The sequence below is a fragment of the Scyliorhinus torazame genome, chromosome 12, assembly GCF_047496885.1.
Source record: "Scyliorhinus torazame isolate Kashiwa2021f chromosome 12, sScyTor2.1, whole genome shotgun sequence".
Taxonomy (NCBI): domain Eukaryota; kingdom Metazoa; phylum Chordata; class Chondrichthyes; order Carcharhiniformes; family Scyliorhinidae; genus Scyliorhinus; species Scyliorhinus torazame.
In genome coordinates, this window is record NC_092718.1 from 5756953 (window position 1) to 5771905 (window position 14953).

The 14953-nt window shown below is 51.4% G+C and overlaps 1 protein-coding gene across 5 annotated transcripts in view; it reads right to left on the bottom strand.

Annotated features, from left to right (window-relative positions):
* The window catches only part of dennd4a (DENN/MADD domain containing 4A), a 241784-nt gene that overhangs the window by 115789 nt on the left and 111042 nt on the right, over nt 1-14953 (bottom strand). For all 5 annotated transcript variants that reach the window (XM_072470324.1, XM_072470323.1, XM_072470320.1 and 2 more), the window contains exons 5-9: nt 12919-13088; nt 8905-9146; nt 7228-7294; nt 4611-4669; nt 2105-2249 (exon numbers count right to left, since the gene is read on the bottom strand). In XM_072470324.1, the coding sequence (XP_072326425.1) occupies nt 2105-2249; nt 4611-4669; nt 7228-7294; nt 8905-9146; nt 12919-13088 (683 nt within the window). The remainder of the gene's footprint in view (nt 1-2104; nt 2250-4610; nt 4670-7227; nt 7295-8904; nt 9147-12918; nt 13089-14953) is intronic.

Consider the following 14953-nt stretch of genomic DNA (forward strand, 5'->3'; position numbering starts at 1 on the left):
GCCGAAATCGGGGGGCGGCGCCGCTTTTGCAAATCTCCGCCGCCTCCAAAACGATGGGCTCTCGGAGTATGCCGCACGCCGCACAGACAGCCTCAGGACGTTACTTGAGGCCCTCCCCTCCGCTGCTCCGCCCTCGACGGGCCGAGTTCCCGACGGTGTGGGTCTCTCGTGCTATTTCTGCCCGGGATCTCGGCATGGCGGCTGCGGACTGAGTCCAGGGCAGGGGGCGCTGGGGACACTGGTGGGGGGTGGTCAGGGGATGGAGATCCTGGCCAAAAGAGGGGCTCTATTTGGCAGGCCGGGTCCACGCACAGCCGGAGCCATGTTGCACGGCGCGGCCACGGACCCGATAATTCTCCGGTCGTCTCCGCAGCTAAAGTCGGGGGTTCTATGCTGCGTGCCTGCTAGCCCCCCACCAGGCGGAGGATCGGTGGCCGTTTGGCGCCGATTTTCCAGACGGAAAACACCACCGTTCCCACGCCGGCGTCAGGACATAGTCTCCAAATCAGAGAATCCAGCCCAAAATCTTTTCAGCAGCTTATAAATTGCGCTTGTTTCGGTTTATTCCCACCATCTCCAATGAATGCATATCAGGTATGAGAAAACCTAATTACTTCCTGCTAACCATGGTAGGCAGCTAGATTTCACAACTGTTGCAAATAGTCCAATTTCTTCAGTGGGTAGTTCACATCAACTGTTCCAACACTTTTCGCACTGTTGTGATCACACAAGATCTACATCAAAATCTTTAGATACTCGAGGGAAATAATGGGCGCGATTCTCCTAAAATCTCGAAGTGGTGGCGAGCGGTAATTGCCGCGATCTTCCTGCCGTTTGGCCCAGCAAGGCCGGCAACAAAATTCAAAGTTAATTGGTCCACTTAACAAGGCCTCACCGGCCTGTCGCCACAAATGACGACTCACCAGCTGATTCGCTAGGACTGCGCTCGCCAGCCCCAGGAGGGATGTCCTGTTCCCCGAAGGGCACGGAGGGTGAGCCACAAGGCAGCAGTACTGCCTGGGATGAGGTGGCGGCAGCCGTCAGCTCGGGGAGTGTGACCAGGAGGACTGGCCTCCAGTGCTGGGAAAAGGTTATAGCCGCGGCACAGCTGTCATCTCCACCCTCCCCCAGCGCAGAGACACGCCCCTCGGTGGGAAACGTTAGTGGTCAGGCTTCCGGGGCACAGTCTGAGCACCACACTGCTGCTGATGTACATCAGGTGGAGGCAGGAATCCCCGGGCAAGGCAGCAGTCGGAGGGCTGCTGGATCCCAGGACCCAGCTGGGTTCCAGCCTGATGCTGAGCCTGTGGTACAGGGTTACCCAGAGCTGATGGAGACGATAGGGAGTGACCGGGACATTCAGAGGGAGATGTCAGCGTCATTCCAGCAGGTCCATAGCCGCTTGGAGGAGTCCCAGAGGCTATGGGCGTGGGAGGTGTCGCCGGCAATGAGTGGCACAGAGGCCAACACTGCTCGGGTGGCAACCGCAGTGGAGAGCCTGGTGCACAACGTCGGCACGTCACAGTCAGAAACACAAACAGAAACGGGTAGGAACAACTCCTCACGGGTGCAGTTGTAAAGGCCAAATAAAGGTGAGCAGCAACAGGGACCCAAAGGTCCTGGATGGCGATTGTTAGTCTGTGAATTAGATAGGTGATCAGGTGGTGAGGGTCAGAGTGCTAGAGCAAACCTCAATATTCTACGAGAAAACCAACAAGGATATCACTCTCAATAACCACACAGTGATTCGCAGCAAGATGCTTGTCCTGTTGGACTGGGTTAATTGGTTTGATACTTTGATGACTGCTATAACAATTCTATTTGCTAATTGCCAAATCATAATCAATTTTTCAAAACGGATCCTAATTTACACAAGGATTTTGTGTTTTGCAAATTCCACTTCTTAACATTCATTGTAAATCCACATGAGTTTGAATTTACAGGCTAATATTCTGGTTGGGTTGATTCAGTTAGAGTGGAATTAAATGTCACTAGTTTCAAGAAGGGAGAAAACCACACACAAAAACATCAATGAAACTCCAGCTTTGCAAATCTCCCAGGGCTCCCAGAAAGAATCTATCAAAAGGCTCAGCTTGATACTCACAGAAACAAGTGCTTCAGCCACACTCGTCAATACAGCTGGTCGGAGAGAGTGAATCAGAATCTTGTGTTCAGTTACCGCATATAGCAGCAGACTTATTGCTTTCTCTGGGCCCAGATTCTGCAGCAAAGTAGTGAAACTACCACCACTGAAAGGGAAAGGACAGACCGTCAGAACTTAGTGAAGTAATACACTAGTCACTTTTCACTTCAATTAAAATTTAGATTTCTGGAGGCCCAAATTTATGTCCCGTGCTGCCTTCTTTTCATTTCGTTCACTCCGCAAAGTCCAGCAGGTTTGTTTCGAATCACTAGCTTTCGGAGTGCAGCTCCTTCCCAGCTAGTAATTCAAAACAAACCTGTTGGGACTTTAACCTGGTGTTGTAAGACTTCTTACTGTGCTCACCCCAGTCCAACGCCGGCATCTCCACATCCTGTCTCTCTGTAGCACAGTCATTTAAACCAGGAGAATGTGACACCAGAGAGCTCGTGAATTTGGGTGTTTGAAAGATAAAAGTTATAGCAAGATGTGCCACATGTAGATGATCAATAAATTTAATTTCAAGAAACATTCAAAGAACATCAATCCACTTTGAGTAAGCATTGAGTACAGTGTCCAAGACAGTTGCAATAATCCCCCAAATTCCAATTTTATTCAGTGGCTGTGGCCCCATGTGTTTAAAGTTTTTAAAAGGAATAAATACTGGAGGGAATACCAAGAAATTTCACTTTATTGCTCATATAACAGTCTACCTAGCTTTGTTGTAATTAATCCTTTCAATTTGTCAACGTTTTCCAACACTTTCACAATTTACTGTATGAAATGCAGCTGTCAATTGTGCTTAAAGTGACATTGAACCTCATTCAATATAGTCCATCAATTTAGCTAATCATTTAAAATTGCAATCCAAGTCCAAGGGGTATTCTCACTGCAGTACGTGGCACCAAAGGGGTACCCTTACTGCAGTATGTGGCACCAAGGGGTAGCCTCACTGTAGTACGTGGCACCAAGGGGGTACCCTTACTGCAGTATGTGGCACCGAGGGGTATCCTCACTGCAGTATGTGGCACCAAGGGGGTACCCTTACTGCAGTATGTGGCACCGAGGGGTATCCTCACTGCAGTATGTGGCACCGAGGGGTATCCTCACTGCAGTATGTGGCACCAAGGGGTATTCTCACTGTAGTACATGACACCAAGTGGTATGTGTACGTGACACCAAAGTATTCTCACTGCAGTACGTGACACTAAGGGGTATCATCACTAGTACGTGACACCAAGGGGTATCCTCACTGCAGTACGTGACACTAAGGGGTATCCTCACTGCAGTACGTGACACCAAGGGGTATGTGTACGTGACACCAAAGTATTCTCACTGCAGTACGTGACACTAAGGGGTATCATCACTAGTACGTGGCACCAAGGGGTATCTTCACTGCAGTACGTGACACCAAGTGGTATTCTCACTGCAGTACGTGACACCAAGGGGTATCCTCACTGCAGTACGTGACACCAAGGGGTATTCTCACTGCAGTACGTGACACCAAGGGGTATCCTCACTGTAGTACGTGACACCAAGGGGTATCCTCACTGCAGTACGTGACACCAAGGGGTATTCTCACTGCAGTATGTGGCACCAAGGGGTATCCTCACTGCAGTACGTGACACCAAGGGGTATCCTCACTGCAGTACGTGACACCAAGGGGTATTCTCACTGCAGTACGTGACACCAAGGGGTATTCTCACTGCAGTACGTGACACCAAGGGGTATTCTCACTGCAGTACGTGACACCAAGGGGTATTCTCACTGCAGTACGTGACACCAAGGGGTATTCTCACTGCAGTACGTGACACCAAGGGGTATTCTCACTGCAGTACGTGACACCAAGGGGTATCCTCACTGCAGTACGTGGCACCAAGGGGTATCCTCACTGCAGTACGTGACACCAAGGGGTATCCTCACTCTAGTACGTGGCACCAAGGGGTATCCTCACTGCAGTACGTGACACCAAGGGGTATCCTCACTGTAGTACGTGGCACCAAGGGGTATCCTCACTGCAGTATGTGGCACCAAGGGGTATCCTCACTGCACTATGTGACACCAAGGGGTATTCTCACTGCAGTATGTGACACCAAGGGGTATTCTCACTGTAGTACGTGACACCAAGGGGTATCCTCACTGCAGTATGTGACACCAAGTGGTATCCTCACTGCACTATGTGACACCAAGGGGTATCCTCACTGCAGTATGTGACACCAAGTGGTATCCTCACTGCACTATGTGACACCAAGGGGTATTCTCACTGTAGTACGTGACACCAAGGGGTATTCTCACTGCAGTACGTGACACCAAGGGGTATCCTCACTGTAGTACGTGGCACCATGGGTTGCCACCTTTGACCAAGAGTCATCCAGACTCGAAACGTTAGCTCCCTCCTCTCTCCACCTGCTGTAATTGTCTGGTATTTTCTGTTTTTGTGTTAATTAAATCTGAGCTTTTAAACACTTACCTCAGTGGCAGTGGTGATGATACAGGCTGGCAAAGCATCAGGGAATCATGTGGTGATTGCTGTAACAAAAATAACAAGCCTGACATTCAGCAGCTCCCAGTGGTCCCAGCAGAAGCTGCATTGAGAAGCATCTCTCTCTACTCAATCACAGAAATCTCATATGTGCAGAAGGTCACGTCTACACCAGCTTGACCTCTGGTGGCAGCCATGGAGTGAGTGGTCGCACATTTGGTGGCTCTGCTCAAGGTGGGTTTTGTTGGTCCTTCCCCACCCGTATGGGGGTTTCTTTGAGGGTAAAATGTGTGTGAATGCCCCGGGAAGGTAATGCTTCTCTGGTGACTGGAGCAGAGTACGAAAAGTGCCATGATAAAGAGGCAGCAGCTGGAGCAGGAAGGTTTTTGTGATGTGCCACAGGTGAAGATGGCGGAGAGCAAGTGGGGGGCAGTGCTGCCGCCCAGTAGTCGACGGAGCAGTTGGGGTTTGTGTGGGCGGAGAAGGCCCCGCATGTGCAGCGGACATTTCTGGAATGGGAGTGCGGAGGGGGGGTTACCGAATATGGTGAATTATTATTGGGCGGCAAATATTGCAATGGTGAGGAAATGGGCTGTGGAGGAAAGGTCGGTCTGGGAGTGGGTGGAGGCGGCGCCGTGTAGGGGAACGAGTTTGAGAGCTTTGTTGGTGGCTTCGTGCTCCCTTCCTCCATATCAGAGCCTCCCCTCAGTGCCCCCGCTCCCAAAAGTACCCCCACCCTCAGCAACAGCCTACCCCCGGCCCCTCCCTCTGCCACAGCGCCCCCTTTTGGGGCAAAAGGAATACGGGGGAGGCAGGATCCGGATACTGAACTTGATGATCAGCCGTGATCACAATGAATGGCGAAGCAGGCTCGAACGGCCGAATGGCCTCCTCCTGTTTCTATTTCCTAAGCGGCAAGTGGGAGTTGGGCAGTGATTATGCCCCCACCCTCCACAACAACGCCCCTCCCTCCACAACAACGCCCCTCCCTCCACAACGCCCCTCCCTCCACAACAACGCCACTCCCTCCACAACAAAGCCCCTCCCCCACAGCAACGCCCCTCCCTCCACAACAACGCCCCTCCCTCCACAACGCCGCCCCTCCCTCCGCAACAACGCCTCTCCCCCACAACGCCTCTCCCCCCACAACGCCCTACCCTCCACAACGCACCACCCTCCACAACGCACCACCCTCCCCCACAGCAACGCCCCTCCCCCACAGCAACGCCCCTCCCCCACAGCAACGCCCCTCCCCCACAGCAACGCCCCTCCCTCCACAGCAACGCCCCTCCCTCCACAACGCCTCTCCCTCCACAACGCCTCTCCCTCCACAACAATGCCCCTCCCCCACAGCAACGCCCCTCCCCCACAGCAACGCCCCTCCCCCACAGCAACGCCCCTCCCTCCACCGCAACGCCCCTCCCTCCACCGCAACGCCCCTCCCTCCACAACAATGCTCCTCCCTCCACAACAACGCCCCTCCCTCCACAACAACGCCCCTCCCTCCACAACAATGCTCCTCCCTCCACAACAACGCCCCTCCCCACAACGCCCCTCCCCCACAACAACGCCCTTCCCTCCACAACGCACCACCCTGCACAACAATGCCCCTCCCCCCACAGCAACGCCCCTCCCTCCACAGCAACGCCCCTCCCTCCACAACAACACCTCTCCCCCACAACGCCCCTCCCTCCACAACAACGCTCCTCCCTCCACAACAACGCTCCTCCCTCCACAACGCCCCTCCCTCCACAACAACGCCTCTCCCCCACAACAATGCACCTCCCTCCACAACGCTCCTCCCTCCACAACGCCCCTCCCTCCACAACGCCCCTCCCCCACAACGCCCCCCACCCCACAGCAATGCCCCTCCCCCCACAGCAACGCCCCTCCCCCCACAGCAACGCCCCTCCCCCCACAGCAACGCCCCTCCCCCACAACGCCCCTCCCTCCACAACAACGCCCCTCCCTCCACAGCAACACCCCTCCCCCACAACAATGCCCCTCCCTCCACTGCAACGCCCCTCCCTCCACAACAACGCCCCTCCCCCAACAACAACGCCCCTCCCTCCACAACAACACCCCTCCCTCCACAACGTCCCTCCCTCCACAACAACGCCTCTCCCACACAACAATGCACCTCCCTCCACAACGCTCCTCCCTCCACAACGCCCCTCCCTCCACAACAACGCCCCTCCCCCACAACGCCCCTCCCCCACAACAACGCCCCTCCCCAACAACGCCCCTCCCCCACAACAACGCCCCCTCCCTCCAGATCACAGCTCCACCCCCTCCGCAAACACGGCACCACCCCATACGCTAACTGTACTCTTGTCACTGCCACAGATCTCCACTCACTGAATTCTCAACGCTGTTACAGCCAATCTGCTCTCTGAACATGTGCTGCTCTTCCAGACACTCCTTCGAAGATTTGACTCTTTTATTTCAAGTTTTATTGATTTCGTCAACTTGATTCTCTCAAACTAATATATTTCAGGATATGTTTTGGTTAATTTATCAAATGGCAACATGCTCCTGCTGTTAGCTAAACAGAGGACATCCCATAGCATTTTACTGAAAAGCAATCATGCAAATAGACACGTACCTGCACAAGAATCCTTGGTCTTTGAGGAGAAGGAAATGGAACATTATGCATGAAATGACAGATGTGCCTGCAAAATAGAAGTTATAAGGGAGCATATTGAATATATGGAGAAAACATTGGAACATTGGTCCTCACCATGGTCTTTTCACAACAACAAATCGTAGATTATCATAGAATTTACAGTGCAGAAGGAGGCCATTCGGCCCATCGAGACTGCACCGGCTCTTGGAAAGAGCACCCTACCCAAGGTCAACACCTGCACCCTACCCCCATAACCCAGTAACCCCACCCAACACTAAGGGCAATTTTGGACACTAAGGGCAATTTATCATGGCCAATCCACCTAACCTGCCCATCTTTGGACTGTGGGAGGGCACCCGGAGGAAACTCACACACACACGGGGAGGATGTGCAGACTCCGCACAGACAGTGACCCAAGCCGGAATCGAACCTGGGACCCTGGAGCTGGGAAGCAATTGTGCTATCCACAATGCTACCGTGCTGCCCCATAAATCTATCCTGCTGAATTATTTTGTGTCTTTCTTTCATAAGTCTCTCCAAAAAACATTGCTGGCTGCATTAAACTCAACATCTAAGTTTATGTAGAATTTTTAAAACTTCAGGAAAAGGGTTCCATATACAAGTGTTTGCCAATGCATTAAATCAGATTAAAGACTAAATTAAGAAGCTTTTCCTGAAGTACTATCTGAAGCTGCTTTCACACATACCTATACTCAGCTGACAGTGAAGTGAGGAGTATAACACGAGTACAGCTCACGATTTGTCACAGCTAAGGAGGATGTAGGGAGCAATAAAGTGACTGATAAAAAAAAGCTTTTTTCACAAACTCCCTGCCCATCCAGACATAGTTGATGAGGCAGATCTTCACTCCATTCACAACTCCAGCATATAACTGCTGGGATGTGCTCCACATTACTGCACCTTTTGTATGGGAGTAGCAATTTCCAGAAACTGTGCTTAATCAAACACAGACTTTCACACCAATGATATTTCAACACACTGGCAGCAGGGGTAGGAAAATATTAAGAAATGGAAAATGCATTAATTATTCTGGAAATTATGTACAATGTGTGACACAATTACTTTGATGCAATTTTAACATAAATAACTCACAGCCTTTCCTTTATTATGGAAATGGGAGGATAGGACCATAAACAATGCAGGGTTCCAGGTTGGACCATTCCCTCTAACCACCCTCCCTACCCCATTAATCCCGAGTGATTTGACTACAGCTGGGGTGCAATAATAGCCCAGAGATTGGAATGACTCTGCAATGCAAGGGGAATGTGTGAAAAACAATCTTGCCCATTTAATCAGTCCCCATCTCCTGTGAAGGCACTAACCCTCACTGGTTTATAGATTTCATCAGCACCCTCTACTACTTTACCCAATTGGCCTTTATTCTCACTTGACCGTACATTTAGACAGTGACCACAGCTGGCTACCTGGCATGGGGCACCAGATCCCACCTGCTTCTCATCTGAGATTACTCATCTGCAGCGATCAGGGCTGGAGCTCTGACCAACTGCTCTGGAAAGTCATTACTATGGCCCAACGGAGTGAATTTATCCATCAGGAATCACACCCAGGACCATGCGATGCCGACTGTCAGTTCTAGCAGATTCAGGCAGGAGCCATCTTTTACAGGACGCTTACTTCTCAATAGGTAGTGCGTGAGGTCCAGAGATTGAATAGCGGTATAAAAATGTGAGAAATTTTCGAAAAGCTTCAAAGAATGGCCAGTGCGAGAGAAGACAGATGCATTTGCTGGTGTGAACTGTTTTCGAGAGGATGGGTCTGCGGTCGGCAGCACTGACCAGCCCTAATTGTGACCGCTGCTTGTCAGTTAGCTTCTCTTGAGGAAGAGGTTCATAGAACTGAATAGCTGCACCATAAACCTAGAAACAAATAACAAGGGCATTTTAACCATCATATTGCACAGCAACACTCAGTGGTAATTACCAATTTGGTTAATTATGGTGATAAAGCAGAAACAATTCCATTAAACAATTACAAGTATAAATGTGAAATCACTCTGGGTGGGCCCAGCACTGCATCCTACAATTTATAAATTAGAACTCGGGGAGAAAAATTTGCCTTGCTTTTAATTTCTATCTGGCACTTACCATACAATGATGTTAAAGGTGCTGAGTTTGGAAATATCAAACGAGATCTGGGTTGTCTCCTGGACTACTTTTGATTGCCTACAGGGGTCAGAGTGGAAAGTTCCAGGTTTATTTCCCTGGTGTTTGCTCTTGCAGAGAGCTAGCACAGACATGGCAGGCCAAATGGCCTCCTTTGGTGATGTAACCACTCTATGATTGGTCTGGATTATATCTATGTGTTTGACTGCCTCTCCCAGGACATTACAGGGCTCCTAGATGGGATGGGATGGGCTGGGGAGTGCATACATTGAGACACAAGACATCCCAGACGTGTGGGAAAAGCTGTTTAGACCAGTGAGTTCCTGTCAGTCATTGCTCCATGTCTGTCTGACCACCCTGCATTGGCAAAGAAGTCCATTCTGTCAATGATGATTGTTCCGACCACTTTGTGGATTTATTAAATTTATTTCCACAATTTGCCTTCATGGGATTTGAACTCATAACCTCAAAACTGCTCACCTATTGCCAGGTTATTGCTCGCCTTTAACTGAACAAGAAATGTTCGATAGCTTATGCTCCAAGGTAACAAAATTGATAAAGGAAAATAAAAGATTATTTTGTAATTAATTTATAATTTCAGCTTTTATAGTTCATAAGGATTATGAATATTCAAATTGCAACTTATGGAATATTGTGTACAGTTGTGTTAAAATCAGGTGTTTGAGACCATATTACAGGTAGACGTATACACGAGTAATATTTTTGAAGGTTGAAATTCTTTCACACCAAGGCCGGAGAGCGTGCGCAATGTGATCAGTGCCATTTTGAAGCAGCCTCTGCTGCTCCCCTAGACGCTCTGCCACTCGCCATACTCTCGACGAACTCTCCCACTCGCCGCTCCCTTTCCCAACTCTCCCCATGCCGCTCCCTTTCCAACTCTCCCACTCGCCGCTCCCTTTCCCAACTCTCCCCATGCCGCTCCCTTTCCAACTCTCCCACTCGCCGCTCCCTTGCCCAACTCTCCCACTCGCCGCTCACTTTCCCAACTCTCCCCATGTCACTCCCTTTCCAACTCTCCCACTCGCCGCTCCCTTTCCCAACTCTCCCACTCGCCACTCCCTTTCCCAACTCTCCCCATGCCACTCCCTTTCCCAACTCTCCCACTCGCCACACTGTCGCCCAACTCTCCCACTCGCCACTCCCTTTCCCAACTCTCCCACTCGCCGCTCCCTTTCCCAACTCTCCCCATGCCACTCCCTTTCCCAACTCTCCCACTCGCCATAATTTCGCCCAACTCTCCCACTCGCAACTCCCTTTCCCAACTCTCCCACTCGCCGCTCCCTTTCCCAACTCTCCCCATGCCGCTCCCTTTCCCAACTCTCCCACTCGCCGCTCCCTTTCCCAACTCTCCCCATGCCACTCCCTTTCCCAACTCTCCCACTCGCCCCTCCCTTTCCCAACTCTCCCCATGCCACTCCCTTTCCCAACTCTCCCACTCGCCGCTCCCTTTCCCAACTCTCCCACTTGCCGCTCCCTTTCACAACTCTCCCTCTCGCTGCTCCCTTTCCCAACTCTCCCTCTCGCCGCTCCCTTTCCCAATTCTCCCACTCGCCGCTCCCTTTCCCCAACTCTCCCACTCGCCGCTCCCTTTCCCAACTCTCCCCATGCCACTCCCGTTCCCAACTCTCCCACTCGCTGCTCCCTTTCCCAACTCTCCCACTCGCCTCTCCCTTTCCCAACTCTCCCAATGCCGCTCCCTTTCCAACTCTCCCACTCGCCGCTCCCTTTCCCAACTCTCCCCGTGCCACTCCCTTTCCCAACTCTCCCCATGTCACTCCCTTTCCCAACTCCTCCCCATGCCGCTCCCTTTCCAACTCTCCCACTCGCCGCTCCCTTTCCCAACTCTCCCCATGTCACTCCCTTTCCCAACTCTCCCCATGTCACTCCCTTTCCCAACTCTCCCCATGTCACTCCCTTTCCCAACTCTCCCACTCGCCGCTCCCTTTCCCAACTCTCCCTGTGCCACTCCCTTTCCCAACTCTCCCCATGTCACTCCCTTTCCCAACTCCTCCCCATGCCGCTCCCTTTCCAACTCTCCCCGTGTCACTCCCTTTCCCAACTCTCCCACTCGACGCTCCCTTTCCCAACTCTCCCTGTGCCACTCCCTTTCCCAACTCTCCCCATGTCACTCCCTTTCCCAACTCTCCCACTCGCCGCTCACTTTCCCAACTCTCCCACTCGCCACTCCCTTTCCCAACTATCCCCGTGCTGCTCCCTTTCCCAACTCTCCCACTCGCCGCTCCCTTTCGCAACTCTCCCACTCGCCGCTCCCTTTCGCAACTCTCCCACTCGCCGCTCCCTTTCCCAACTCTCCCACTCGCCGCTCCCTTTCCCAACTCTCCCCGTGCCACTCCCTTTGCCAACTCTCCGACTCACCGCTCCCTTTCCCAACTCTCCCACTCGCCGCTCACTTTCCCAACTCTCCCACTCGCCGCTCCCTTTCCCAACTCTCCCCATGCCACTCCCTTTCCCAACTCTCCCCGTGCCACTCCCTTTCCCAACTCTCCCCATGCCACTCCCTTTCCCAACTCTCCCTATGTCACTCCCTTTCCCAACTCTCCCACTCGCCGCTCCCTTTCCCAACTCTCCCCATGCCTCTCCCTTTCCCAACTCTCCCACTCGCCGCTCCCTTTCCCAACTCTCCCACTCGCCGCTCCCTTTCCCAACTCTCCCCATGCCACTCCCTTTCCCATCTCTCCCTCTCGCCGTTCCCTTTCCCAACTCTCCCCATGCCTCTCCCTTTCCCAACTCTCCCACTCGCCGCTCCCTTTCCCAACTCTCCCTCTCGCCGCTCCCTTTCCCATCTCTCCCTCTCGCCGCTCCCTTTTCCAACTCTCCCAATGCCACTCCCTTTCCCAACTCTCCCACTCGCCGCTCCCTTTCCTAACTCTCCTCATGCCTCTTCCTTTCCCAACTCTCCCCGTGCTGCTCCCTTCCCCAACTCTCTCCGCGCCACACCCTTGTCCAACTCGCCCACTCGCCGCTCCCTTTCCCAACTCTCCCCATGCCACACCCTTTCCCAACTCTCCCACGCCCCGCTCCCTTGCCCAACTCTCCCACTCGCCGTTCCCTTTCCCAACTCTCCCCATGCCACTCCCTTTCCCAACTCTCCCATTCGCCGCTCCCTTTCCCAACTCTCCCACTTGCCGTTCCCTTTCCCAACTTTCCCCGTGCCACATCCTTGTCCCACTCGCCGCTCCCTTGCCTAACTCTCCCCGTGCCCCACTCTTACCCAACTCTCCCCGTGACACACCCTTGCCCAACTCTCCCACTCGTCGCTCCCTTGCCCAGCTCTCCCACTCAAGATTTTTTGCCTAACAAGTCAGCTGTTGACTTTTATAGAAGATCGACTATTACTCTAGCACATATTGTAAATTAGTGAATGTCTTATACTATGAAGCTATATCCATTAAAAATATTTTTAAAATCTGTTATCAAAGAAAACCAATATAAGCAAACACTGCATTGTGAGACACATTAATTACCAGGCTTGCCATGAATATACCTTTGTTGCACAAGCTGCTGTAAGCACAAACGTAGAAAAGACAGGGAGTGGATATTTGGTATTACAAGGCCAACACTCAATGGCTGTTCCCATTGGCAAACAAAAGAGAGGTACTGATGCAGGCAATGGAAATGATGCATTATCTTCCTCTGGATATCTACATATCAAACCTGCAGAGACAAGGCAAGAGATAAAAATGAAAGTATCTGAAATATAACCATTCACATCTCTGTACCATGACTGTTCTGAGCCCAGAATCTGCATTTCAGACTATTTATAACGAAGATTGTCATGCCAGTGCCTGATAGGCTGAATGATCTCTTTTGCAGGGTAAGGGTCCTGTGATTCTGTGTAGGAAAGGGGATATTACATTTTTTTAAACTATTCCTTTTAAAATGGACCCCAATGAACTGTACGATGGCTGCCAAAGAGTCACCTGATGTTTGCAACTTCAAAGAACAAGCTTTGTGGAAAGTTCCAAATTGGCTTTTTATGGGCAAGGGTCTCCCTTAAATGGGTATGCCTAAACAGCACTCTTCTGTGGAATTTCACACCTGCCCTTGGCAAGGTTTACTCCAAGACACAAGGACAATAACTCTTAGACTCTGGGTCTGCCTCGTAACAAAGGAGAGTTATCAAGACTGAGGATCCACAATGAAGTGCTAAATACAAGTATCTGCCTTCTATTGTATATCAATACCTTTTGATCATATGACTGAAACCCTGTCATGATTATGAAAGACCACCATTCACCTTCCATTGGATTTGTTAAAGGAAGGTCTTGGCTCACAAATTTATTGAATTCTTTGAGGAAGTGACAAGAAGGTTTGATGAAGGTAGTGCCGTGGATGTGGTGTGCATGGATTTCAGCAAATGCTTGACAAGATCCCACATGGCAGATTGATGAAAAAAGTAAACACTCTTGGGATACAGGGTAATGTGGCAAACTGAATAAAAGTTGGCTTAGTTACAGGAGACAAAGGGTAATGGTCGATGGATACCCTTGCAAATGGAAAGTTATTTCAAGTGGTGTTCCACAGGGCATGGCGTTGGAATCCTTATTGTTGTGTTGTATTATCGATGTGGACGTGAATGTGGGGACACGATCGGGAAATTTGCTGATGACACAAAGATTGGCCGAGTAGTGGATAGTGTAGAGGATGGCTACAACCTCCAAAATGATATAGATGGGTTGGTGGAGTGGGCAGCAAAGTGGCAGATGGATTTTAACACAGAGAAGTGTGAAGTTATGCATTTAGGGAGTACACAATAAATGGGAATAAACGTTAGCACAGTGGTTAGCACTGTTGCTTCACAGCTCCAGAGTCGATTCCGGCTTAGGTCACTGTCTGTACGGAGTCTGCTCATTCTCGTGTCTGCGTGGGTTTCCTCCGGGTGCTCCAGTTTCCTCCCACATGTCCGGAAAGATGGGCTTGTGAGGTGAATTGGACATTCTGCTACCCCCTGAAAGAACCCACTCATTCTCGCCCGAGTCATATGCACCCTGTGCACCACCTTAAACTGTATCAGGCTCATCCTTGCACAAGAGGAGGTCCCGTTTACCCTTCGCAGTGCCTCACTCCATACTCCCCAATTGATCTCCATTCCCAACTCCGCTTCCCATTTCTCCTTGATCTTCACCACCCGCTCCCCCAGCCACTTATATATATCCCCAATTCTTCCCCCCCTTCCACATCCGGAAGCAGCAGTCGCTCCAGCAGGGTGTATCCCGGCAGTCTCGGAAACCCCTTCCAGACCTTTCGTGCAAAGTCCCTAACCTGTAGATACCTGAACTCACTCCCCCTCGGCAGCTCTACCCTCTCCCTTAGCTCCTCCAGACTGGCGAACCATTCCTCCAAATACAAATCCCTCACCTTGTCCAGCCCCACTTCCCTCCACCTCCTGTATACACTATCCATCCCCCCCGGCCCAAACCCATGATTCTCGCACAGCGGCGTTAGCACCGACATCCCTTCCACCCTAAAATGCCTCCTCAGCTGATTCCATATCTTCACCGTGGACTGCACCACTGGTC